The following is a 27963-nucleotide window of genomic DNA, read 5'->3' as shown; positions in this document are numbered from 1 at the left end:
CGGACAAAAATGTGGTATTAGTTAGGAGCATACAGGAAACGTAGAAGTTGCCGTTGTATTCAAATTCAACAGTGGTAAAACCAATTGCTTCTGGGATAGCCAGGACAAATGAAAGAATCCAAATTGTAATGATTTCAATAGCGGTGATCAAGGGGACTCCAATTCCTTGAACACGACTCCAGGAGGCAACTGCCCGGTACCTAAAATAAAACACAGAGGCATTAATTGGAAGCTTCAATTCTTTATTAAAAGGTGGAGTTTTAAAGGAAAGCTTAACATACTAGGCGCATTTCATGATTCTTTACAATATGAGATACTTAAGATGGCAATAAATGAGTGGATTCATGTTTTGTAATCTTGGTATTATCATCATGCAAGTGTGTGGTAGAAAAGGTCTCCATCTAATCATTAGATTTGAATGGTTTTCGCTTAACAGCATTATTTGGGGTCTCATAATAAAAATCAGTGCAGCTTTGAATCAGTGCATCTTGATTCAAAATGGAATCCAATCATATTGAAAAAAACTGCTACTTGATCTCAAGACCATTATGCAATCAATGTTTGGTTACACTATCTTAAGGTGTCCAAATGCATAGTGAATAGACAAACAACTTTCTATAATATACAGACAATTGTGGACATAATCCCACACCGCAGCAAGATAAACAAGAGGACTTAATTCACATAATGTGGGTTAATTTGTTTGTTTGTTTATAGCACAGTTTTCCCAGGAGAGCAATTACAAACATTTTAAAAACAAAACAAAGCAATTTAACAATAAAATTAAGCAATTCGATAAAACGATAGAACAAGAAACCAGCAGCTGCATCAGAATAATAATAATAAAAATCAGTGCTGTTTGGAAATAGCTCAACGGATGTTTTTCAGTCCTAAGGAATTTTTTTTTTAAAGCTTGTGTTTGGGATACAAAAGGCAGAAGTGTAAGTAGATCAGATGAGAGTGTTCTGTAGAGAGTGTTCCGCAGCTGAGGTGCCACATCTCCCCCAGATGTCTAATTTCAGAAGGTATGGGGTTCCCCAAAGAAGCAAAAAGGAGAGACCAGGCAAGCCGGCAGCAATGAAAAGAAGAAAAGGAGGAGCAGAACCATTGGGGCATCCTCACGGGGCAGGGGTCTTGACAGGTGCCAAACAATGCTGATGCAGGCCTTGGCTAAAGGCTTTGCTCCACTCCTTTGCCAAACATCATTATTATTTATTAAATGTATACACTGCCCTTCACCCAAAGATCTTATGGCAAGAGGCTGGAGTTGATCAGCCCATTGGGATCCAATCAAGGGAGAGACCCATACATAGGATTGGTATGGGCATTTGAGCCTCTGGTGCATGCTGCCTTCAGGCAGGACATCTTTGACGCTTGGTTTAAGAAGTCTAGATATCATGTCATCTTAAAAATGCTTCACTCAATTAAGAGGACCTGATCATTTCCACACTATTACTTTGTCTAGAAGCTATTAAGAAAATTATCACATGCGATTACAACACAGGATGAAAGCTTTAACCTTAAAATAAAACCAAGCAGCCACAGTGCAATCCTGTCTACTCAGGAGTAAGTCCTACTGAATTCAATGGCACTTTCTCCCAGGTACATGGGATTAGCAATCCAGCCTTAATATCATAAACAGCCATTAGTTCTGTAGCTTTCAAAATCCAGAGTCATTACATTTTTTACTCTCTTCAGTCTTGTTCTAGGAGAAATTGTTCATAGAATGAAATTGTAGAACTATTTACCTGTCCACGCTTAGAGCACAGAGGTTAAGGACTGTGATCCCCACTGATGCTTTCTGAAGAAAAGGAAAACAGCTGCAAAGAAACTGCCCAAAAGGAGACATCCCAAAGGGCCACTGACCATGAAGCTAAAGGATGGAGAAGAAAAATAATGGGAAATGTTAAACGGCAGTGTAGAAAAAAATGAACATATACCTGAATCTTACCTTGCCTGTCCTCGCAATCAATTAGCATTCTCCATATCAAAGTGTACGTTTTTCCAAAGTCATCAAGTGATCCCAGATTGTCCCAATGAAAAGGGGGATTCACCAACATTTATTGATTTGAAATGTGTATGTACTTCTTTTCTATTTAACATTAAGAATTCATCATATAAAAAGTGACATTAAAAACAGCTTAATCGCTTTAAGAGAAACAGTCTAAAATCACGTAAAACTGGGGCACACACAAGTGTGTGAAACAGAGAACGGCTGAATAATCTAGCTGCTCTGTCTCTTGCTCTATTAAGTCTTAGCTACTGAAACCCTGTACCACCAATCAGGTGTTCAGAAGCTGGTAGACAGGGAATGATGGCGGGAGTGCAGCCAGCTAAGGAACACAACCTCACTGATTACTTTCAGTGAGCAAGGAAACAGTTTTAAAGCTGGCCTCCACAATGACAGCTGCAAAGACACTCAAAGGTGCCAGGTTTGATGCTGCCTGTTTCACCACAGACAAACTGAAGGAAATGATCCCCCCCCCACATAAACAGTCATTGAGGGCTCTGCTATTAAAAAAAGGCAGGGGGCTTAAAAAAATTAGAAGCTCACATCAGCACCTTCTATAATGAGGGGGGGGGAGTGGATTCTATTGTATCCTTAGAGATAAGTGTAAACAGTGATCAAAGCTTACAAAATAAAGGAGCTTAAGTTTTATTATTTGGAAAGACAGGAAAAGAAGGAATATTTGCATAAGAGGTCTGGAAAAAAATCTGTTGATGGGGAGGATATGATCAGTTTCTTAATCAAAAGGTGGGAAGAATTGCTCCCAGATGTCAATAGATATGCTTATGCAGGCTAAAAGGATCCAATATCATTAGAAAACGGAGATGGCATATTACACAGAGCAGTGACAAAGAAGGCAGCACACGTCCTCTTCCTCTTGAACTTCCAGTACTTGGGAATGAAGCTCAAACAGTGCACCTTGGCCTCAGTATAACACTCCAATGTGGGGCAACATACATTTGTGGCTAAAATGCTAAAAATCACACACACACACACACTGCATTGATTTGCAGAGTGACACACCATGCTGGGAGGCAATCTTAAATTTGACTGTAATCCCACCATAGATAGATCTGCCACAAAAGGGCCCCTGCTGGAACAATATGGGCACCACGACTGGCACAGAGAAATAATTTGAAAGATACTTGTAGGCTGCAGTTCTAATGAAAAATGGGCCCTCTCAGTCCTGGAATTTAATTTTTATAAAATACAGATAGGGTTACTAATCCCACTATTAAAAAAACATCAGATTTGGCCCTTTTTGACAACAGAGATCACATACATTTCTGCAGTCTGCTTTTCCATTCATTCAAGGATAACATCTGATTTAGTCTGCAAACAGATGTCAGATCCTATGTCTTCAAACTCTGTTGGCTTTCTAGATCCATCCAGATGTCACATTTGAACGGTTGGATGTATCAAATACATTTTACAGATGATACATTCTGCAGCCTGTGTGGTTACAGTCATCCTAAACCCCGGTATAGAGGACATTGCCCATGTGTACGAGGCAATATATTTATGCAAGGCTCCCAGCTAATTATAGGAGTTCACTTTCTGGCTCAACCTGCTTTGTTCACTCACTCACTGGAACCTTGGGAAGGGAAGCCTTAACTGAGCTCACTGGATAGCTCAGTTGGTTAGAGCATGGTGCTGATAATGCCAAGGTTGCAGGTTCAATCCCCATGTGGGACAGCTGCATATTCCAAGATTGCAGGGGTCTGGACTAGGTGATCCTTAGGGTCCCTTCCAACTCTACAATTCTGTGATTCTGTTAATGTGCAGGATTCACAACAGGGCAAGGAGCTCTGTGCTTACAGCTGTACATGTATACGCTCTTCTTCCCAAATATTCCTTGTGGAGATGGCAGATACAGGGCCAGTTCAGCTGTACACTCCATGTGTATGCCAAATGGATGCAAAGTTCTCTTGTGAACAGCTCCTTGTGGCCTGGTCTCTCAAAAGGTTCACAAGGGAGGAAGGTTTACCGATCTGTACTGTCCAGCCTTACTGTGATTTCAAAGCTATTGTCTTTCAAGGCAAATCTGCAGCGCAGTGTCTGACAAGAGTGGAATTCTGTCCACATATTTGTATGCTAAAATCAGAAACTTTTGAAAGATTTCAATACTCTGCTGCTGGAATTCAAGAAAACTAACCAGACAGCCACAACTTCCTGAATATCCCCTCCCTCTAACCTTGCGTTTTCCACGCTCAACCCTGTGAAGACGTAATAAACAAGACAGAACATTCCATTTGGATGATTTCTAAATGTCACCAAGTGGGCTTCAGTTTACTTGGTGGTATTTATAATTTTTTTTGGCACCGTTCCTGCACTGTTGTATAGAAGACGCTTCTGTGGAAGATGCTTTTAACATCTATGCAAGCATGCTGATTAAAAATGGACTGTAAGATCCAGAGGAGGGAAATCAATTTCCAACCATGTTTTGGAAGGTGCATGCTACTTTTGAACATGGTTGGTTAAAGCTTCTGGCTTTGGAACACAGCCACCTTCCAAACTCTGCTGGTATTAAGATGGTATGGATTTAAGGAACATAGGACTGAACCACTTAGTCCTGGATTCAGTTCCCAATAATGGCAATCTCGATTCCCTTGGAATATATCACAAAAAAATGTAACGACTATGCCCCGACCCACTCAGGAGGCTTTTATATGAGGTAGTTACTGGCAATGATCCAACATGGGTGATTCGCGTGGAAGGCATAACAACAGTGTACATTTTGAGTACACAAACCAAATCGGCAGTACATGGTGTGGACCAGGGAGCACATTTCTAGCTACGTGGCAATGGAAACAGGCACATTCAACCAAGGAATTCAACTGGATTTGCATTGTTTCCATGTAACTGTTTTTGGGCTGGGATCCATATGTCTGCTCTACCCCATTGACTAATGATTCTGTTCATGCAACATTACACTTGCGCGCGCGCACACACACACACACACATGTATTTAGAATGATAGCAAATCCATCCTTCTTCCCGATATGCTTATCAGCTGGTGTAAAAGGTGGACTGTATCTCTTTCTTGGAATCAGTTAAAATATTCCCGAGTGGAATTTCTGGCTGACCAATAATTTGAGAGCTGGAGGAAGTGATCAGAGGAACGTTTCAACAGGAAATGCAAACATCCTAAAAGTGTATATTGCAGACTCTGCAGTGCTACTAGCTATGGCTGTCTTGGCACAGCTTTTGTCCCCACCTGCATTTTGTAGTAGAGGCTAAGCAATTAACATTCTTGCATTTATCCAATTTCCCATCCCACCCCAGTTGAACAGCGCTGTGTAACTATGAAGGGGCCATATAACCCTTGCATGGAAGCAGAGATGCTGATTAATGAATTATACATTCATAGTAGCTCACATACTGGCTGGATTAAAGGAACATGCAAATGTTACATTGAACGAACAAGCTGATTGATAGCAGCAACCCTGTATACTAATAGTGATGCATGATGGCTGATGCTTGACCAATAGTGTTCTTCCTATATGCTAATAGCAGATTAATCAAGTGCAGATCTTTATGTAGCCAAAACAACATCATCCACATACAACTTCCAAAGAGGGGGTTTCAGTAAGCTTGGAGGACCTCCAAGGTTTGCAAAAGTACAAGCAAGCTTTAGGAGGAAAATACTGTATGGAGGGGGGAATGAAAACACCTCCAAAACCCCCATTGAGGCACAAGAATTGTCAGTGGTTGTAGAATGCTGAGTATGAAAAAATGGAAAACCATAGAAGTGGGACACAGAATGAAGTATCGTGGAAAACCGCATGGCTGGCTGAACAAAATTTTGTTTCAGGTTCCACTTACAGAGCTCTATTCTGTGCCTTATTTCTTTAGAAGATAAATAGGGCCCACAATTTGTTTTCTTAGAATCCTGTTTATTTCTTTAAAAAATGTATATATGTACACACAAACTAAACTAAACTAAACTAACTAAAGAAAATTAAGGCTTGGGCATACATGTGCACTATGTGTATGTACATGCAGACAATCTCTATCTCTCACAACTTCAGAGAAAGTGACAGGGAGTGATCTGTGAGCGATCACCATGGCTTGTGGTTGAGACCGTGTGGGAGGAAGTCTGGCCCAAACCATTTACAGCTAAATTTTATTCAAAACAAAACCAAAACTTTGTACTAATGCCAGAGCATCCGTCTGTTAGGACTCAATTCATCTTCAAAGAACGCTAAGCAAAAAAATGGTTTTATAACCAGATCCATTGGACTGAAGAGAGAAACATTTCTGGAATAATGACAGAAAGATTTTAATCCAGTTTTTAGGAAAGGCAAGTCTGTTTTTCCAACATAAAATCTCAACTAAAATGTGAAAGTTCATAGTTTTTTTGTTTTTTAAAAAATGCTTCCACCACCCAAAGAGTCCTACGTTTAAGAGGCAAGAGGACAGTGACAGAGAACATGCTTCTCTTGCTGAAGCTCCTAGATTTAATTCTTCACAACTCCACTTAAAAACAAAAAAGTCTGCTGGGCTAGAAATATTTTTTTTATCTGAATCTTTCAAGAAGTGTTGCTGATGAGAGTAGTCAATACTGGGCTAAATAGGGAAGATATATAAGGCAGCATCACACATGGGCTGTTCCTCGCTAACGTGTCAATCTTTCTATTGCTGGACAACTTGCAAAGCAGCTCATAAAATGCATACACCAGCCTCTAAAACTTGAATGCTTTAAGGAGAAAAGGCTCCAAAACACACTTGCTAGGGAGAAAGTCTCACTGAACACAGTGAGACTTACTTCCAAATAAACATGTATATGATACTGTGGTAAATTAGGGAAACAGGGCAAGTTGCCTGTACCAAGTCAGACCGTTGGTTCATCAAGCTCAATATGGCACTGAGCAGCAGGGCTGCTCCATGTATTCAGGCAGGGGCTTTCAAAGCCCTACTTGGAAAGCCAAGAACTGAACCTGGGCCTCTTCTGCGTGCATCTTTCTTCACAGGGGAGTTGCTCCATCCCTTTGATAATTTTGGTTGCCCTTTTCTGAACTTTTTTTCCAGCTCTACAATAGCATTGTATAATTGCATTATTATATTGGCAGTTTTATTTTCAGTTCCCTCATCCCTGCATGCCACATGGGACATTTAGAGCAAGGGTATGAAAGGTTCCTTTTTCTATGGGCAGGAACATGGGTAGGAGAGAAGTGAACCCCACTCCACCCCTCTCCCCTGCTTTACTTTATTGCACTCTGCTGCTTTCAGCAGCTTTCTCTCAGCCCATCTCTGATAACTGGACATAAGCCAGGCAGGGAGGAAATTGCTTAAAGCAATGGAGTGCAGTGAGATAAGGCAAGGAAAGTGTGTGTGTGTGTGTGTGTGTGTGTGTTGTTCTTTTAAAGATTGCCACCCTCCCACTCATATATGAATGGATCAGACACATGCATAAAACACATGTGGCTCCCCCTATCACATCTATTTTCATCCCACAGGCTGGTTCACACAAGCATGCTGACCACACTGTCGAGAGACAATTGGCATGTTTGAACGTGGCATCACACATAACCCAAGCGCACACTGTTTTTCAGTGGAGTCAATTCACACATTCAATTATCTACTTGTCAGCATGTGTGTATGAGCAGGGCCCTGAGGCTACTACCTCTGATGTTCTGCATATGGGGCAAAAGAAACTTAAACAATGGTATACAGTGCCATAACTGTAACATGCCTTTAAAGGAGTTCAAGATGTCACACTCATAACGAAGTTTAAAAAACCCAGAGATTGATTATTGCCAGGCATCTGCACACCATGTATAGAAACTGTAGTTTCATTACAACTAAAAGCTCACCAAGAACAGACGCCATATTACACACAGATATAACCATCATTTTGCGATATTAGGAAGGGTGGTAGGAAAACCATTAGGCTCATGAACTTCAGTGAAGACTAAACGGAGCGGGGAAAGTGGTTTATTCGGGTTTATTATTCTGTCACATAATCCAAAGTGACTAAGACTGATCCCAGCACTCCCTACAGTTTTAAACTTGAGTCATGGCCAACACCACATCATAAATCAGAACTCCAACACATTCATTCTGACAGTCTGGAAGTGTTACTTTGTCTTGTAGAGAATGTTCTCATCATGCATCGCTATAGTTTACTTGGCCAAGTCTCTGAAAAAGATACCATGAAATGAATCTCCCAGTGGTGGTGGTATTATTATTATTATTATTATTATTATTATTATTATTATTATTTCTAAACCACTCTTCATTTATTGTTGTTGTTTTGACCATCATGGTCTTTTCAACCTCAGTGGCACACTATATAGTCTCCCTTATCCGCAGAAATACAATTGATCCCCATCTCGAAAATTTGGCCCAGTATAGCGAGAGGCTAAATCTTCTCCTTATCCCAGTTTTTACATTGCTTTTATACTCTTTACACAAGTGGGAGTATGCTGGTTTCCCCCCTGTGTTATGATAAAGGTGCAGTCACTATGTTCTCATTTAGTGTGGGATCTCATAATAGCCCAGCATACAAAACAGAGCAGGTTTGCTCTCCACATAGATGCGATGTTTCTTAAATAGGCACCATGCAGGATTTTATTTATTTGTTGGTGGCATTTCTTCCCCGGTTTTCACCATAAAAGATCAAGGAGGCAGCTTACAATAATCAACTATACTAAATACAATTCCAATCAAAAAGATAAAAAGGCAAAAAAAAATTAAAATAGCAGATAAAATGAGGATGTAAAGAGCCATTAAACACTCAGGAGAACAGGACAGAATTCACAAAGTGCCTAAATGCCAGCAGAGATGGCAAGGGAAGTGTGAGGGCAAATAGCATAAGATCCCAGCTTCTGGCTAAAACATCTCTAGATATTTTAACATCTCTAGTTAAAAGGGTCAGGGAACATCTGATGTGGAAGACCTCCACCTCAAATTCTGTAGAGCAGAAGCAGCTAGCCTTCAGTTTGGCAGCCATTTTGTTCTGGCCCAGGACTTTTTTTCAGCCGGAACTCGCTAGAACTCAGTCCGGCACCTCTCAGGTGAGTTCCAGCACTTCTCAGGTGGGCACCATTGCCATTCTAAGAGAAAGAGGGAGGTGTTTATGGTGAGCTCCGGCACCTCTTTTTCTAGAAAAACAGCACTGTTCTGGCCCAAGACCAGCTTTGACAGTGACAGCAAAGAGGAAAACAAAATTAAAGCTGGGCAATAACCCTCTTCAGCTGCTCTGGGAAGATCAGCTGAATAGAGGGGTTGTGTGCCTTGTGTGAGAGAAAGAGAGTAGCATGGCCTCCCTTAGCTAGTCCATCACTGATTTTAAGCACTGGTTTGTGATGTCCACAACTGCATCTGGATCTGGTAAGATAGAGCTGAAAGTCATCCACATAAAGACAGCACTCAACTTCAACACTACAGATGCCATCTCACAAAGGCTTTTAAATAGCACAAGGCAGAAATACAACAGCCAGTGAATACTGTGACACAAATGGCATGACAATAGCAACCCCTCAGCAACACCTTCTAGAATCTGATTGCCAAGTTGGAGCAGGGGGAATGGGCTGACCATTAAACAATTCCTCCATCCCCTAATGTGTACAGATGATCAACCACAGAGATCCAGGAGAAACATGCTTCCACTGTCCAGCTCCATAGTTTTGGGTAATTTCTATTATCTATGAATGCCTGGAGCTTAGCTGTCGATGCTCACCTGTCCACCCCAAGCCATTACAGTTAATGGATTACAACAACAAGAACATATTTATATGCTGCAAGGAGTGAGGGGCATCATCTGTCTGGCCCACCCCTTCCTTCGCATCAATGTTTCAGCTGCCCTCCACAAGTCAGCTTCTGCATACTGTAAAATGAGTGCACAAACTGTAAACATTGTGGTGTTTTACCTTATATATGTTGATAGGGATATCTATGATGATATAGATGAGGTCTCCCAGGGCCAGGCTAGCTATCAATGCATTGGGGCCATTCCTCATACACTTGTTCTGGTAGATAATCCGCAGCAGGGTTGCATTGCCAACAAGCCCAATGATGAACACTGCACAGGATATTGCAGTATTGATGTATTTGAAAGTGTCCATAATTTTAGGACGTTGTGAACAATAGATATAGGTGCGGTTGGGTTTATGGGTAGGGAAGAACAGCTTAGATTCTGTTTCAGAGGAAGTTGTGACAGGGTTAGTCAGGTTTGACTGGTAGATGTCAGAACCATCAATGATGACAAATCCAGTTATGAGAAGCACCAAGACCATCTCAAAATGAAACGCTTCCATCTTCAAATCTTCTGTATTGGGAAATCTTCTGTATTTCAATAGTAGCTGATGGACTTATTTCACCTACAATAAAAAAGAAGGTAATATTTATGTTGCAATATTGGCAAACTGAAACATTTATTTGTATATTTTCATAGAATTGCAGAGCTGGAAGAAACCACAAGCGTCGTCTAGTCCAAGAAGAAGAAGAAGAAGAGTTTGGATTTGATATCCCGCCTTTCACTCCCCTTCAGGAGTCTCAAAGCGGCTAACATTCTCCTTTCCCTTCCTCCCCCACAACAAACACTCTGTGAGGTGAGTGGGGCTGAGAGACTTCAAAGAAGTGTGACTGGCCCAAGGTCACCCAGCAGCTGCATGTGGAGGATCGGAGACGCGAACCCGGTTCCCCACATTACATGACTACCTCTCTTAACCACTACACCACACTGGCTCCAACCCTTTGCAATGCAGGAATCGTTTGCCCAAGACGGGGCTCGAAACCCACAACCCTGAGATTAAGAGCCTCACGAACTTTTAATTCTAGACAGAAATCCAAATTAAACTTTTAAATTCATTCATTCATTTGTAAACTTATATCCAGTCATTCTATAAAACTATAAGCAAAGCAGCAAAGAAGGAGCAAGGGCAACAAATGTACAATAAAATACAATCACGTAAAATAGTATTGAAAGGTATTAAAAAATAAAAAGCAGAAGCAGACAGATCTATCTTAATCGTACCACCTTTGGATCCAGCTCAATACATTCAGAACTGGGGGGTTTTTTATTATTTAAATGGTTGATTTTAAACAAACGTTTGTGAAGGTAAATCCCGTTCCTTTAAAATCAGTCTCTGTTTATTTACACAACTTCCATTTGCTTTTGTTAAACCCGCCCCATCTTTCCCTAAGCATATTTCTTTGGAAATAAATTGCTTTGATATCAGTAAGGAAAATCCAAACATGTATGATTAGAGATTTTTAGAGAACTTACAGCTATAAAATTAATAGAGTACATACTGGATGCTGAAAAATGTTTGGTCGTTGGAACATAAGCAAGACTACTTTCCTTAAAATTTAAAATTACTACTACTACTTTTTTATTGTTATTATCAGAAATACCCAAGTCTCTTTTCTACAGGGTCAACAATCACCAAAGCAATAAAGCTACTGCAAGCCATAAAGGCTGCTGCAAAGTCCTGATCAGAAGCACGTAAACCAAGTAATTCCCATTCTATGCGTCATGATGCCTCATCTGGGGGAAGTAGTGACAGGAATCTCCAGCCTCTGGGAATTTAGGCTTCTAGGAACGACTTTGTTTGTTAACAGAACCCCAAGCTCTACCAGCTGGAGAATGGTGCAATTGATATAGTCTTCAAATTGAAGACTTTGGAGCCCAGGATTTCCCCCCTCCCCCTGAGAACCAGAACTGAACTGAACTCACAGTCCTCCAAAACAAAAAACCCACTCCTGGTTTTATCCCTACCCACTTTCTTCATTTTCTCTGTACAGTACTGCTGTTCTGTTAATGTTATTATTGATGGGCATTGTGGTTTTAATTTTATGACTTTAATGGATTTTTATTATTACTCTGATACTTCTATAGCCCATCCTGAGACTATATGATGAAGGAAGGGAGTATGAGTATGAATAACAACAGCAGTGGCAACATATTCAGCGGGGTGGTGGTGGCAATTTCTTGCTGCCATTGTTAAAAAACTGGGAATCAAAATCTTTGCTAGTCTACTTCAAATCTCGCTGCCACCGCCACCAGTGCGTACAATCTACCAGTAGAACTAGAACTGCCTCTGTAACTAACGCAGAATATAATATGGTGGGGAGAAGCTCAGTGTACAATCCAACCAGGTCACCCACATTTACTTGAAATTGAGTCCCACTGAATTTAGCAGGGCTTACTAACATGTAAACATGCATAGGTTCACTCTCCACGTTGCCTTCATTTCAATAGTCTTTGAATTACCTTAAAAAAAAAAATATTAAGAAGCTGGGGGACGTTAAGTGCTAAATTTCGGCTAGACTGTGGCTCAAAACTACACTTTGCACTAATTGTGTTTTTCTTTCACAAACAGCCAGTGTAGGACCCCAATCCAGACCGGGGTCATAGCTGAAATTGCTGGAAATGGCGAGGAGGCAGATTTCATCTCAACATGGAGATAAACTTCCTAATTGTTAACAGCTGTTTGGCAATGGAAAAGGCTGCCTTGGGAGGTGATGATCTCTCATTCACTTGATGGATATACCGGTAAGTAGAGTTTGGATAGCCGCTTCTCAGAGATCGTGTAGTTGCATTCTGCACTGCATACTCACACAGAGCAGGTGGCGGGACTGGATACCTCCAAGGCCCCTTTCAATTATGCGATTTTATGAAAGTTTTAGGATTTCAGCTAGCTCAAGGTGAAACTACATTTATTGACTCATTTTTTTTAAAAAAAAAGACTCCCCCAAATTTACAGTTAGGCAATACTTTTATTGGGACCAACTGGAACGTCCCAAAAGTCGGGCAAGTTTTCAAGTTCTGCAGAACTCTTCAAGAGGCAGACTGTACACAAAGCAGGCAGTGAGGAGGAGGACAGGTACAGTGGTACCTTAGGTTACATACACTTCAGGTTACATACGCTTCAGGTTACAGACTCCGCTAACCAGGCTCTGGCGGCACAGCAGCGGCAGGAGGCCCCATTAGCTAAAGTGGTGCTTTAGGTTAAGAACAGTTTCCGGTTAAGTACGGACCTCCGGAATGAATTAAGTACGTAACCCGAGGTACCACTGTACCTGTAAGCTGAATGAAACTCACTTCTAAGTAAAAATGGATAGCACTACAGGTCTGGGTACATTATGGCAAAGGGCACTTCAGATTGTTGCTATTTTGAGGGCGAGATTCAATCACATATCAGCAAATGCAGGTTGTGCGATTAAACTGGATTTGGTGCTCTCGCACAACAAACTTGATTCCTTTATCTTCTTTTAAAAAACTTTTGCAATAAGGAAAGTGATAGGAAAATGCACTGAAAGATAACAATCACACCAACTTCCTAGCAAACATATTAGAATGAAAGCTCAACAAGTAGCTGACGTTATATAACCCCCTTGTAAGCTTTCTGCAAATCAGAAACAAACCCTATTAACAGAATTCAGTACTACTATTATTATTATATGTGTTAGGATCACAGCCTTACTTTTGACATGACTAACAATGACATCAGTGATACAACCAAGCCTAAACACATCCAACATGGGTCACTGAGTTCAAAGGAACGGAAGTTTCTGCCACAGTATGTGCCCTGAATGGAATACACAGGCACACACGAGAATTTATGATCTACTCGTGCTAAACTTGGATTTACTTGGAAGGATTTACGTGGAGATTCTTCCAAGCGATGCCGTTGTCCGCCGACAGCAGACGGGACACGAGATCGCACACCTGCAGTTGAGAAAGCAGCAGGGAGCACAGGGCTTGAGGTCCCTTCGCCCCCCCCCCCCAAAAAAAAAATAATTGAAGGAACTGGATGCCCTCCAAAAAAAGTTGATGAGCAGTGGCATTCAAATAGTGTGATCATGTGATCGATTATGCGGAGCGGGGCTTACCTGCCCCCCCCCCCCAATATTTTATTCCAGTTGGCACCCCTGGCAGGTAGCGATGTTTAAAAGGGAAAAGCGGCAGGAGGGAGAAGGGTTCAGCAGCAGAAGCAGCCCCCTCCCCTTTTCCGTGTCTGTTCCTCCTGCAAAACAGCAGCTTCCCTCGAGCTGTTGCTTTTCATTTCACCGTCGGGGGGAGAGAATAGTCGTGCGTCCCTTGAGTTTGGCCAGGAAGCCGCCGGTTCCCTGCCTTATTTCGGGCAAAGACCCCGCACTTGCTTGTGTAGGGGAGCTTTCCCCTACAAATAGAGAAAGAGAGAGGGCGCGCACACGAGAAAAGAGGGAGCGCAATAGACGAGCACCGCTTGCTTCCTACCCCCAAGAACCAGAGGCCAACTCTCATCCCTCCTCCCCGTCCCCAGACGCCGGGTTTTCCAGACTCCCTTCTTCCCTCGCAGAGAGAGACAACGAAAAAGTACAGTATCCCCGACGATCAGCCACGCGGTGCACCCACCGTTTTGTCCCGCGGAATCTGCGCGCCCGCGACGTCTGGCGTGGCTCCCGCCCGGGAGAAGAAGGACGAGGCGAGGAACACGCCGCCGCCGCCGCCGCGAGTCCAGCGGGGCGCATGGGAAGCTCTTTGTAAGAGGCGCGCAGCGAAAGTTGGAAGGAAGCTGCTCCCTGGCTGCTTTCCCTCTCTGAAATCCCTTTCCTAGCTAAGGCTTCCTAAATCCTCCAGGCTCCGTCTGGTTGGGTGGGATTCCGACTCTCCACCTCCGGGCAGAGGGAAGTCGGATCAGCCCCCTCCTTTACCCAACCCCCCCGTTTCCGAGGAGGGGGAACGACTCTCTCTCTCTCGACCCCAAAGCCAGACGCTTGCAATGTTCAGAAGAAGAGCATGCAACCTCAAAGACAGCCTCCTCCGCCCCCAGCAAAAAGAAAAGGGGAAAAAATGAGTGGGGGGAACGCTAAGGGTGGTGGTTTTTTTAAGCAGTTCCTCCCTGGACAGGAGGAGGGGCTGGGGCTGCTTCTCTTGAGAAACCAGGATGAGGCATCCCACCGCTTTAGGGATCTGCCCATGAGGAAAGCTTGGGAGCTGTGAATGCTCCCAAGGGTGGGCTTTACTGAAACAAAAGTGGGCTGCAAATGCCTAAAAATAAAAAGCAAGGAGTGGATCCTGAGTGGGAAAGGGATAGGTACCAGGAAATAGAGGGGAATGGTTCCCTCCAACTGAGTTTTTATAAATACAAGTGTTCATAGTTGTACTTCTTTAGTTATGCTTCAGGGTCTGTGGGGCTCCCGGCCACAGCAGTTCTGCAATGTTGACCTTCCTTCACAGCCCCCCATTCCCCAAGAATGCTTTTAAAGCCCAGTACTGTAGCTCTCAGTAATAAGACTTAGGTATTAGATTGACACCCACACCAGAGAGTCGGCATGAACTATTAACAAAGACTGTTCATTAAAGGTTATGTTTTGTTGATTAAGGGATCACTGAAATTTACTTTGGGGTCCAACATGTGCTTGACAAACCCTTTGTAAGGACTCAAGAGCCTCTGACACCAACCACTAAGTGGTTTTTGCCTCAGGCCAAATTCCTTAAACTGCCACCCTGACCAAATTTATTCGCGCTACAATGTGGTCCAGCTACTCGGTAGAATCTGCCTTTGATGCCAAAGCTCTCCCAGTTGTATTAAGATGATTTTAAAAACTTGCTCATGTAACCTTGCTGTAAGTCTTTTACATAGGGCAGCCTCCTAGCTGAACACAGTCGCCGACTTCCTTCTTCTGACGTTCACCAGGAATTAAAGTTGTCACACCAAGGATCAGGGGTACCAACTTGAATAAAATAATGGGAGGGGCAGGTAAGCCCTGCACTACGTACAGTGGTACCTCGGGTTACATACTCTTTAGGTTATATACGCTTCAAGTTACAGACTCCGCTAACCCAGAAATAGTGCTTCAGGTTAAGAACTTTGCTTCAGGTTGAGAACAGAAATCATGCTCCGGCGGCGCGGCAGCAGCGGGAGGCCCCATTAGCTAAAGTGGTGCTTCAGGTTAAGAACAGTTTCAGGTTAAGTACAGACCTCCAGAACGAATTAAGTACTTAACCTGAGGTACCACTGTAATTGATCACATGACACAGTGCAAGTACGCCATTTGAATGACAATGCTCATCAACTGGGCAGGGGTCCCCCCAAGTATTTTATGGGGGGGGAGCGAAGCCCCTAGTTGGCTCCTATGACAAGGACAACTGTATCACCGGTTTTCCCAAGTGACGTTATTCTAACACAGCTGACTGCCCACAGCCAATCAGAATCCGTTGTTTCCCGCACCAGCCAACATGAATTTACCTGATCCAGGCCCTGCCTATGAATACAAAAAGCAACACTGTGATCTAAAAGAGATAGACCACATTAACAGGGACAACAAGTGATGGGGAATAGCAATACAAGACCTTGAGAAACTGGAGTGATGACCCTGGAAGTAGAATGATGTTTTTGGTGCCTGAGTTCACCCTTCATAAGAACGATCCTGCAGAATCTTCTGCATCCATTTTCTAATCTGAAGAACTCTCAGAAACATTTTCACTAAAATGAGTTGGGAGAGGAATGGCACCCTCCACCACCACCTCTGTTGATTGTTCACTTCTTTCAACTTCTTACATTGTCAGGCATAATAATGGCAGATGGCGCTCAGTCAGCAACCTCAGTATTTTCAGGAAATGTCCAGAGGCCATTTGTTCTCTGAGGCAGTACTGAGGATGGGTATGCACTAGATCAGGCACCCCCAAACTCGGCCGTCCAGATGTTTTGGGACTACAATTCCCAGCATCCCTGACCACTGGTCCTGTTAGCTAGGGATGATGGGAGTTGTAGTCCCAAAACATCTGGAGGGCCGAGTCTGGGGGTGCCTGCACTAGATACTCCATAAATAAGAATGGGTATATGTTCTTTGAAGGACTTGGTTTATACATCACATTGTACTTCCTTAAAGAGAAATGGGGGGAGGGGGGACATTTCAAGTTTCTCATAAACCACTTCCTTAATCCATCTCTAAATGAAAATAAATCTTCAGTAGGTCATACATAACATGGAAAGTTAACGACCCTGTTTCTGTTGGTTGGGGTTGTAGTGCAAATTACGTTACAAACCTGCTGAAGGATAGATGTATTCTAATATTTTTCTCACGATAAAATTTGAGCTGTCCTTCTTTCTTCCAAGGGATAGATTTTTCAGGAGGCATTAATGGAACTATCATCTTGGAACTTCTATAGAGTGCAAATAATAAATGTGGAATTAGGAAAGCAAGGAAAAGTGTACTGCCTCTCTGCATAAGGCCTGTCTGTGGTGCCTGAAATATATGTTGTCCTTTTGTCCACGTGGAATGCTCAGAGATGAGTAATGTGGTTTAGTTCAAAAACAAAACACAACTTTTTTCCAAGCTATGAATTGGAATTTTCCAACAATTTAGTGACATACGTTAATTCTGAGCTGTTAAAATGTGACCAAACATGTCACCCATCAAGAGCCATGTAAACAACACAATATTTGCAAGTGATTGATGTTAATAGCTTTCACACGCAATAAATGCCTTTTTTGAAATTCTATTTATTCAAAATATTTATAGGCTGGTTTTCCAAGGCTTCCCATAGGCATCCGCTTGGCCATTATGAGAACTGGATGCTAGACTGGATCACTGGCTTGATCTTGCACAGCTAATCCTATGGTCTTAAAACACTGTTTCACAGCAACAAAAGGACAGTTGTGATTAAATATAAAGTGAGGATAGTAGTGGATGGAATAGCTTGTTAAGCAATTTTCCACATTAGCATTGTCCTTCAACTGGTTAAAACAGGCAGCCTGAAATAAAAAAATAAAAAAGGTATTGTAAAACATTTTCCATGTTTTGTGCCTGATTTCTTTTTTAAAAAAAGAATATTATAAAACATTTTCATAGTTTGTGCTGTGTCAGAGAAGAAGTGAGTCACGAACCACACAAAGTCATTTTGCAATTGCCTTATGAATTTAATTGGGGCTTTAATCGAATTGCCTAGAAGCATGTGGCCTGGGGATTGCAGCAGGAGAGAAAGGAAAGAGGGGGCTATATTTTAGAAGAGTTTGGATTTGATATCCCGCCTTTCACTCCCCTTCAGGAGTCTCAAAGCGGCTAACATTCTCCTTTCCCTTCCTCCCCCACAACAAACACTCTGTGAGGTGAGTGGGGCTGAGAGACTTCAAAGAAGTGTGACTGGCCCAAGGTCACCCAGCAGCTGCATGTGGAGGAGCGGAGACACGAACCCAGTCCCCCAGATTACGAGACTACCGCTCTTAACCACTACACCACACTGGCTCTCTTTTAGCTTTCACTTTAACTGATGCAAGGGGGCAGCAAACAGAAGCTTGGGCAAAATACATCACAGAATTTCACATCTGCCAAGTGATGGTACTAGTCTGATTACCACTAAGATGGACTAGCAGTTGCCATATCTGGCTTCAGCTCCAACCATCTATTGCTGACATGGTGCTATAAGTGCTGCTGATACTTTTTAACTGCTGTCATTTTTGCTTCTGGTTGTGCTGAAGCTCCACATATATTTTTCTTAAACTGCTCATTCACCTGAAGGCCCCAGGATATGGTCTAAAGAAGGGATGGGGAAGCTGTGCCCCTTCAGATGTTGTTGGACCAGAACTGCCATAAACCACAGCCACCATGGCTAATGGCCAGGGATGATGGGAGTTGTAGTCTAACAGCATCTGGAGGGCCACAGGTTCCCTGCCTCTGACCCTAATGGTTTGTTGAAACTTGGAAGCGTGCCTTCACTATCTATGAGACAGGGAGATAAAATTTGCTTCAATTAATAACATCTTAATTCCTTTGTGTCAAAGAGTTGGTGGAGTGGGGGAGCAACCATCTGGGCAGAAGACGCTGTTATTTTTATTGCTTCCTCTACATATTTTTTCCCCTCCACTCAGTTTTTGTTGGCAGATCACGGTTTATATTCTGGCATGGGTTTTAAAGTGAATTCCATGTGGTATACACTTTTTATTTTCAGCGATCAAAGACTGGAGTGTAGAAATCTGATGCTGATTCTTGTTACCGCTCATTTCCATGTAGCCAGTTGTTAAGAGACTATCTTAAAGTCTCTTCTTTGTCTTATGGGCTAACATAAGACAATCTATGGTCCATCTAGCTCAATATTGTTTACACTGACCGGTAGCAGCTCTTCAGGTTGAACTGTCCCATCCCTACCTGCAAGAGGCTAGTTACAAATCTCTCTTTTGGACATGCATATGTGGTCACTAGGGAAGAAAGGACCTGTCCATTTTGGTTCTCTCGCAAACTTTTTCGCAAACTTTATCGCAAACTTAAATTCAGTTCTCCCCATTTTACAGCAATTTACAATTTTTAACTCAAATTTATCTTAATGTGCACATTTTTTAATATGGGGTTTTGAGCAATGTGTGCATTGTTGCAAGCAATTTCCCCTTAGAATGCATTTTGGTATGTTATTTTCGCTAATATCTTCATTTTTATGCACACTTTCCCCTAATATGTGCATTTTGCAAACAAAGTTGGTTGGGGAACTACATTGCAAAAATTCAGATAAGCTGCAATAGTTGAAGGACAGCTGGAGTTTTAGTTCACCTATTGTTTCAGAAAGTGGGGGTTTGATAGATTCAAATAAAACAGAAGAAAACTAAAATCAAAGCTGCTTATGTGTGTCTGCCACTTTGCAGAGGAGTCCCCTTTCAGCACACACAGGGGGAAGCAACTCCCCCTCCCCCCACTTCCAAATACATTCTGAAATCCAAGTCATATGGAACCCATCATATGGGTTTACTAGGGTTGCTTTCCTCCTGTTGTCCCATACACACACAAGGCAAATAATCTCATCTAGCCATGAGTTAGTAACATTGAACCAATCAACCATTATCTCTCAGCCTATCATATCCTACAGGGTTGTGGGCGGAAAGAAGAGGATCGTATATACTATCCTGAAGTCCTTGGAGGAAGTACAGTGGTACCTCGGGTTACATACGCTTTAGGTTACATACGCTTCAGGTTACAGACTCTGCTAACCCAGAAATAGTGCTTCAGGTTAAGGACTTTGCTTCAGGATAAGAACAGAAATCATGCTCCGGCGGCGTGGCAGCAGCAGGAGGCCCCATTAGCTAAAGTGGTGCTTCAGGTTAAGAACAGTTTCAGGTTAAGAACGGATCTCCGGAATGAATTAAGTACTTAACCCGAGGTACCACTGTAAAGTATAAACAAAACCAAATATTAACAGGAGATGCCAACCCCTGATTTCTACAAAACAAAAAGCAATTTTATCAACCATGTTTTTAAATGAAAAGTGGGGAATGGGAAGAATCTCTTTCTCTTGGTTACTTAAAACAACAACAACAAAGAAACCCTGGGGGAAACAAATTATAAAATTGTAAGAAACATTTTGTATCACATGCAAGATCAGGCCCCTCTCTCCTCGATGTTGTCTTGATGGGTTTTCCTCTCCTTCTCCTCCCCCTCATCATAAGGATTTTCATCTTTCATGACCAGGGTTGGCATGCTTCGCAACACATTGCCCAAAATATAGATATACTGAATTGACATCAAATATTTATAACATTGGGAAAATAAGCTTTGTTTTCTCAGAAATGCAAAATGACCACACACACACACACACACACACACACACCAGCAGCCTTACGATTGCTATTATTAGGATATGTTCTACAACTGGCTCCTGGCATGAACTGATGGAAAAAGTCGAAACCTCTTTATTCAATAGTGAGCTGGTCGTCTTGAGAAAAAGCAAACATTTGAAGAGCAGAAAAGGTCTTTTCCAAACCAATTATTCGAATGTGGGTTTTTTAAGATGCATAAAAAGAGCCTTCCTGTACCAGACCCAAGGCCTGCAGCATCCTGTTCTCACACTGTGAACCAGATGCCAAAGGGCAGAGGCAAGCAGGACCTGAATGAAATAACATTCTCCTCCTCAGGATGCTCAGCAGCTAGTATTTAGGGGCACACTACAATGACTAATGGTCCCCGTTAGTCTTATCCTCCATGAATTTCTCTATAAAAGCTAGTCTTCCTTTCTTCCAAGCTTGATCAACTCATGCATGGATATAACTGAAGACTGTTGGGTGAACAGAAGTTGTCTTTTTAAAGTATCAACCTGCCTGCACATTAAGATTAGTGAAGGACCTCTCCTGGTGGGCGCTGCCTTAAATGAGACATTTTCTCATGTAGGAAATGCATTGCTCTGCAACCCCTGGATTGTGTGCTCTCATCTGTTGGTTTTTACAGGGAGGCATGCTGTAACATATGCAAAAGCCGAAAGCTGTGTGCACAAGCATGCATGTGGAGTCAGTGAAAGAGTGACTGGGGAAGTTCTGAGAAGATGGCTGTTATGAACATGTTTTGAGGCCGGGCTGTCCATGCAAAGTGCCCTCTTCTTATGCAAAGTGTCATTTCTCCACAATTTGCACCACGTAAGTACTTTCTGTGGCATGAGACAAAAGAGAAATAGCCTCATGCCATGCACCCTGTCATTAGTGCCGGATTTACGTATAAGCTAAACAAGCTATAGCTTAGGACCCCACTTTCTTGGGAGCCCCCAAAAAATTAAAGGAAAAAACAACTGGATGTACATTTCCAAAATATAAGATAAAAAATAAACAAAATAAAACCTACATACAGCGAGTGTTTTGTATTGTGTAGGCTCCTATGATGTACATTTTTTTAATGTGCAGATGGCTTTAGATACCTATCAGGTCCATAAATTACCATATAGCATATATTCAACACACAAAACAGTGACAATTTGTTGTTGACAAAGGACAGCTGGACATAGAAAGGACTCCATTACCTTCAGTAGCTATGGGCCTCATCAAACCTAAATCCAGGCCTACCTGTCATATACATAAAGGGCTCCCTGGCACAGGTTTATAGTCTGTGGAGGGGGGGGGGTGTTGGGTACAGAGTTAGCTAGACTCTTCCTGCTTCACAGCATGTTTTGACTCCCTATTGAGTGTAACTTACACCACCTCTTTTTCCAGAATAATGTTACATCAGAAGAAGTGTCAGGAGGCAAGTCCAAGTGAGTACAGGATTCAGACTAACGCTGCTCTTCCCCTGATACACTCTTGATCATGCCCATTTCTACCACTCTTGTGCTGTTGAAATGGGACAATAGCAGGAATTCACTGACAAAACCTTCCATCAGGGTATCTCTGATCTCAGTGTCAAGATCTTGGCAGCAGCATAGCTCCAAGACCCAACCAGCACAGGCTTTCATACACTAAATCCTAAAGCTCTTCAGGCAGTGTAATTAATTTTTAAAAAATTAATTGCGGCCATTTAAATTAATTTAAACATTTCAAAACAGATAACAGAACAAATTGTTTTCTACTGCTCCAGATGGCAGAATCCAAACAAATTGACTCAAATTCCCAGAAAGGGGATTTCCACTTCACAGTTGGAATAACTTCCTGATGGTACCAAGCTGTTAGACAGTGGAACAGACTTTCCTCAGGTGGTGGGGATAGTGGACTCTAGCTCCATTAAATTTTCATCAGCAACTTTCCTGATATTGTATAACATGTATATTATTTGATGTGTAAATGGAAACTGGAAAATTGAGAAAATGAAATTTGTACAGCCCTACGGAAACCAATATTATTGCACATGGCTTCATAAGGTGGTTTAAGATAGTGATCCTATAGCTTGGAGAATAAAAGCTTATGTTTGGGACTCCATTGTCCAGGACTGAGTAGTCTTTTTAGTAGTGCACACAACAGATGTCACATAACCAGCCTGAATTACCTATGTGGTTTCACTTTATGAGGTTTAAAGCAATGGCAATAGAGGCGTGTTACATTTTGATTCAAGCTTTCCAACCCGGTATCAGAAAAGTTTGCCTCTTCCTGTTAAATTTCACATTAATTGTGCAATTTCTGTCTGATTTAATGTGTCTGGACTGGTGGAGAGAATTTCATATTCCAGGAACCTGGAGAAGGAGGATAACAGTCACACTCTCCCTGGAGATTATCATTGCATTTTCTTGTCATTTGTTACCAGTTCAAGCTTGTGGTTTTTGTAAGAAGCAGAGTGTCCCACAGGACCAGCCAAGTTTCAAGAAAGACTCACAGTCTTAAGGGTTATGTAATTTGCTTTTAAGATTAACACTTAAGCAGGTCTGAAACTGTATCTGTCTTCAGACTTCCAATTTTACGCCCTCATCCAAAACACATTTAGTTGAAGGAAGTTGTACTTTAAGGCAAATAACACAAAACAAATATGTTTAAACGTATCTCTCTCTCAAAAATACAATGCAATAAAATATCCACTGTGATCCCTGATCAGGACCATAATGCACAGTGAGGAGTAGCCACCCCCACACTATTTTCCTGGTTAAAATCAAACACACACACACCAGCGCAGCAAAAGTATATGCATGTTCATTTTCTTGCTGGAAAAATAAAAGCAACACATACACAATTTTTATTGGGATAAAGATACAGAGAAAAAGGGTAACTCCATCCCTCTGCTGTGATCTCAGTCCTGATTGTCCTCCCTTCCATTAACTGTTTTTTGATGGGGGGAAATTAAAATGAAAGAAAAGTGTTTACGTATCTGCATTGTGATGTATAGTTCAACATTTTGGATTGGTGTGCTAGAGAAATACAAAACAGACCACAACTCTGATGAATATAATACATATTAAAAGTTGGCTGTGTTGTTTGACCTTTGGGCCTGCTTATCGCTACAGATGTATGGCATGAGTAGTGCAATATCTTTATCCTTAAATTCTCAGACAAAACATAAGCGTTCCAGTCTTCTTGGCTGAATTGTGCTCTGATTATTATTATTTTTTTTTACTTTTTCATCCAGCAGGCACATATATGTGTTAAATGAACAAAGTCATAACTCTACACAGACCTTTGCATTTCTCAGTGATTTTGTTAATTTCTTACCTAGATAGACTTGCCATAGCTGTCATAGTACCCAGAATTCAAAACTTACATCCCAGATAAGTTGCATTTTTCGATTGCAAAATCTGCCACCTTTAGTTCTGTTTTTTATCCTAGGCTCCGTAAACCTATCTATGTTTACTTGGAATGAAATATTCCAGTAAGTCAGGTGGTGCTTGTCTCTGTGAGACGAATGCTATTTGGATTACGATAACATACTCTACGTAGGGCTGCCTATGAAAAGTTCTCAGAAAATTCAGCTGGCTCAAAGAGCTGCAGCCAGACTGTTGAATGGGGCTGGTTATAGGGAGCATCCTTGTTACAACAACTCCATTGGCTACCATTTTGTTTCCAGGCACAATTCAAAGTGCTGGTTATAATCTATGAAGCCCTATATGGCTTAGGTCCAGGCTATCTGAAAGACTGCATTCACTCCTACAAACCTGACCAGGCTTTGAGATCTTTGGGGAAGATCTTAGTTCTCCCGCCCTCACAGGTACGCTTGGTGGGGATGTGGAAATTGGCCTTCTCAAGTGGCTGTTCCCAGACTTCGGAACTCTCTTCCTAGAGAAGTTGGGCTGGTCCCTCCTTTGTGTCTTTCTGCTGGCAGGTGAAGACCTTTTTATTCCAACAGGCCTTGAGAAACTAACTTTTTAAAGGAAAAGGCTGGTATTGTTAAGTTTTATTGTTATGACCTGTATTTTTAATAATTTTAAAAAATATTGTTTAAATTCTATTGGTGCTTAATTACTTTTTAATGGTTATCTTTCCTATGTTTTTAGCTTTTTCTATTTTATCTGTGCTGTGTGCTGTATATTTATCTGTAAGCAGTCTTGATTCCCAATCTGAGGAAAAGGTGGAATAATAATAATAATAATAAGAATGCTCTTCAACCCTCCAAAATTCACCTCCTCACACACATACACATAGTAAGCTTGGGAAGAATCGTTCTATTGTCACCATGTCTTGTCTTCATCCTTATTTTACATCTTTCCTTACATTAGATCAGTAGAACAACATTGGACTGGATTTAAATGCATTTCAGGATTTTGATACTTCTCCTAAGCACATTCAGTCATTCATTTTACTTGACATTGACTTGGATTTCCTTCTCAGGGGGAAGCTCTCCAGCTTTGCAATTTGTATTTGTACCGTGGTACCTTGGGTTAAGTACTTAATTCATTCTGGAGGTCCCTTCTTAACCTGAAACTGTTCTTAACCTGAAGCACCACTTTAGCTAATGGGGCCTCCTGCTGCTGCTGCGCCGCCGGAGCACAATTTCTGTTCTTATCCTGAAGCAAAGTTCTTAACCTGAAGCACTATTTCTGGGTTAGTGGAGTGTGTAATCTGAAGCGTATGTAACCTGAAGCGTATGTAACCTGAGGTACCACTGTATATTTATTTGAATCCAGACGCGTTTTCCCACAGAGTTTTGAGCCCAACCATGACCCAGCCCTGGACACTTTCCTAGCCATTTCGCAGCTCCTTTGCAGAAGTTTTGGTTAGTTTTAAAAACCAGGTATAGGTCTGGGGGGGTTATTTTATTCAGAATAGTTTGCATGGATTAACTTGATCATAAGTTTACGAACTCTCATACGCATAAATGAGTTTAATAATGTTCTATAATGAACAGACTACTGGTGTCAGTGTGAACAATCCACCTTTATTTCAAAATAGGAAGTTTGATTTGCTTTTCCCAGCTACAGGCTGCAGTTCAAACTCATGTCAAATGAAGCTTTCTCTCCTTTACACCTGTAAACTGCACATATGATGGTCTGGAATGAGAATAAACATGCCTTTACCCTCCTCTATGCTGGCTCATGACCCTTTCCCTTGTGCCTGTATTAAGAGAGCTAGACTTTAATAGGACAAGTATTTTTTAAAAGACAAATAAAGAGTAACAACAAATAATGTTATCATTCAGGATGTGAACACGCTTCTGGGAAGTATATAGCTTTGAGTGGCCAGAAATTATTACTACTGTTAACGTCCCCATTAAATGTTGACTACAATGGATATACTCTGCTTTTTGTCATACATGTTGAGACAATCCACCCAAAGTGACTAAGTGGTTGGGGCTTATGATATCCTTCAGCAGGCTCATTTAATCTTAGTCAGGCTGCTTTAAATAAAGAAGGTTGTCTGTGGTTTTGTGTTATTAGTCACCTGCGATATTCCACCAACAGACATACATGCAGACTCAGTGGGAGGATGAGGAAGTCCAGCTTTGGTTCAGAGAGGCTAAAAGTTCTGCCATCTTCGACATTAACAGAGTGTCTTCTCTTTTTTTACAGAGCATTTGTACTTTAAAGGATGTCCCAAGAATTCTTGACCACAGCCTGCTATAAATATTATCTTGTCCCTTATGCACTGTCCTTATGATGTGGCAGTTATCTTTGCACAAGGACCAACATTGATGCCGAAATCCAGTACCGCCTGAACTCTGCGAGTGCAGCTTTCTCCCGATTGAAGTGCAGAGTGTTTGAGGACTGGGACATACGCGGGAAAACTAAAATGCTTGTTTACAAAGCTATTGTACTACCAACCTTACTGTATGCTTGTGAAACAGAGACCACTTATAAACACCATCTCCAACTCCTTGAAAGATTCCACCAACAATGTCTCCAAAAAAAAAAATTATACATCACTTGGGAAGACAGGCAAATTAATACCAGTGTACTGGGAGAAGCAAAGATCATCAGTGCTGAAGCAATGATTCCTCGACATCAACTTTGTTGGACTGGTCATGTTGTGCAGATGCCTGATTATTGTCTTCCAAAGCAACTACTCTATTCTGAACTTAAAAATGGAAAGCGTAATGCTGGTGGTCAACAAAAGAGGTTTAAAGGCTGTCTGAAGGCAAATTTTAAAAAATGTAGTATAAACACCAACAATTGGGAACCACTTGCCTGCAAGCGCTTCAACTGGAGAACACCCTTTACCAAAGGTGTCATGGGCTTTGAAGACACTCGAACTCAGGACACAAGGGAGAAACATGCTAAGAGGAAGGCACGCTTGGCAAATCCAAACAATGATCAACTCCTGCCCAGAAACCAATGTCCCTAATGTGGAAGGACATGTGGATCCAGAATTGGCCTCCACAGTCACTTACAGACTTGTTAAAACCATGTCTGTGGAAGACAATCTTACTCAGCTACGAGTGATCGCCAAAGAAGGAGAAGATAGCCAACTCTGAAATTGTCTCTGGGGGAACTCCTTACTGTACATACTTGGCTGCAGTGCTGTTTTTCTAGAAAAAGAAGAGCTAGAACTCACCCTGAATGCCTCCCTTGTTCTCTTATAATGGCAAAGGCGCCCACCTGAGAGGTTCTGGCTTGGGATAAAAGCCCTGACTATAGATACTTGTCTGCCCAATGTGACCCACCTGGTATGACCATATTGTAGTTTGATATAAGAAGCACACCCCACCACCAGTCATGAGAGAAACAGAAGCTGACACATTATGACATTGCTTTGTACTAAATTGCACTCTTGCTCCATACAGCTCAGCATGGTCTACTTTGACTGGCAACCAGAGGCACCATCTTCTCTCGTTGATTGAGGGGGCCTGACACAATGCCAGGTTTCCTAGAGATGCTTTGGTGAAACTGGGAAAGAAAAGCCGTCCAGAGACAACTGTATACATGCAACTGTAACCTCGGGTTACAGACGCTTCAGGTTAAAGGTGCTTCAGGTTACAGACTCCGCTAACCCAGAAATAGTACCTCGGGTTAAGAACTTTGCTTCAGGATGAGAACAGAAATCGCATGGCAGTGGTGCAGCGGCAGCGGGAGGCCCCATTAGTTAAAGTGGTACCTCAGGTTAAGAACAGTTTCAGGTTAAGAACGGACCTCCAGAACGAATTAAGTTCTTAACCAGAGGTACCATTGTATTTGCCTGTTGACTCTTTGTTCCTTCAATCCTCTGATCAAGATTCAGGACAAATATCTGTTTTGGACAAGCTTCTTCTTTGGCTTCATCACCTCCCCAACCCTGTCTTCTTGACAGCAGTAAAAACATTTTGCGCACTGCTATTTTTGTTATTCTGGCAGACAGTCAAGCAAAATAAAACTCACACTGTCAGTGCGCTGTAGAGGGCCTGTGAAGGGGCATGGGCCTGACAGTGACCATTAATGGTGGGTAAAT

General features: G+C 41.9%; 1 protein-coding gene across 3 annotated transcripts in view; it reads right to left on the bottom strand.

Annotated features, from left to right (window-relative positions):
• Positions 1 to 14842, bottom strand: part of EDNRA (endothelin receptor type A) — a 28801-nt gene extending 13959 nt beyond the window's left edge. Inside the window, exons 1-4 of one of the 3 annotated variants that reach the window (XR_014515143.1) lie at positions 14355 to 14780; positions 9883 to 10332; positions 1749 to 1873; positions 2 to 200 (exon numbers count right to left, since the gene is read on the bottom strand). Coding sequence is in view for 2 of the 3 variants with exons in the window: in XM_083457471.1 (XP_083313597.1) it covers positions 2 to 200; positions 1749 to 1873; positions 9883 to 10269 (711 nt within the window). In the remaining variant the exon portion in view is untranslated. Of the gene's footprint in view, position 1; positions 201 to 1748; positions 1874 to 9882; positions 10440 to 10693 lie in introns of all 3 variants that reach the window. The other 2 variants (XM_083457471.1, XM_083457472.1) reach the window with 2 other exon arrangements.
• Positions 14843 to 27963: the final 13121 nt, after the last annotated feature.

This window comes from Podarcis tiliguerta, assembly GCF_965153285.1.
Source record: "Podarcis tiliguerta genome assembly, chromosome: 9".
NCBI lineage: Eukaryota > Metazoa > Chordata > Lepidosauria > Squamata > Lacertidae > Podarcis > Podarcis tiliguerta.
The sequence above is the reverse complement of the archived record's forward strand: the minus strand, read 5'-3'. Positions and strand labels throughout refer to the sequence as shown.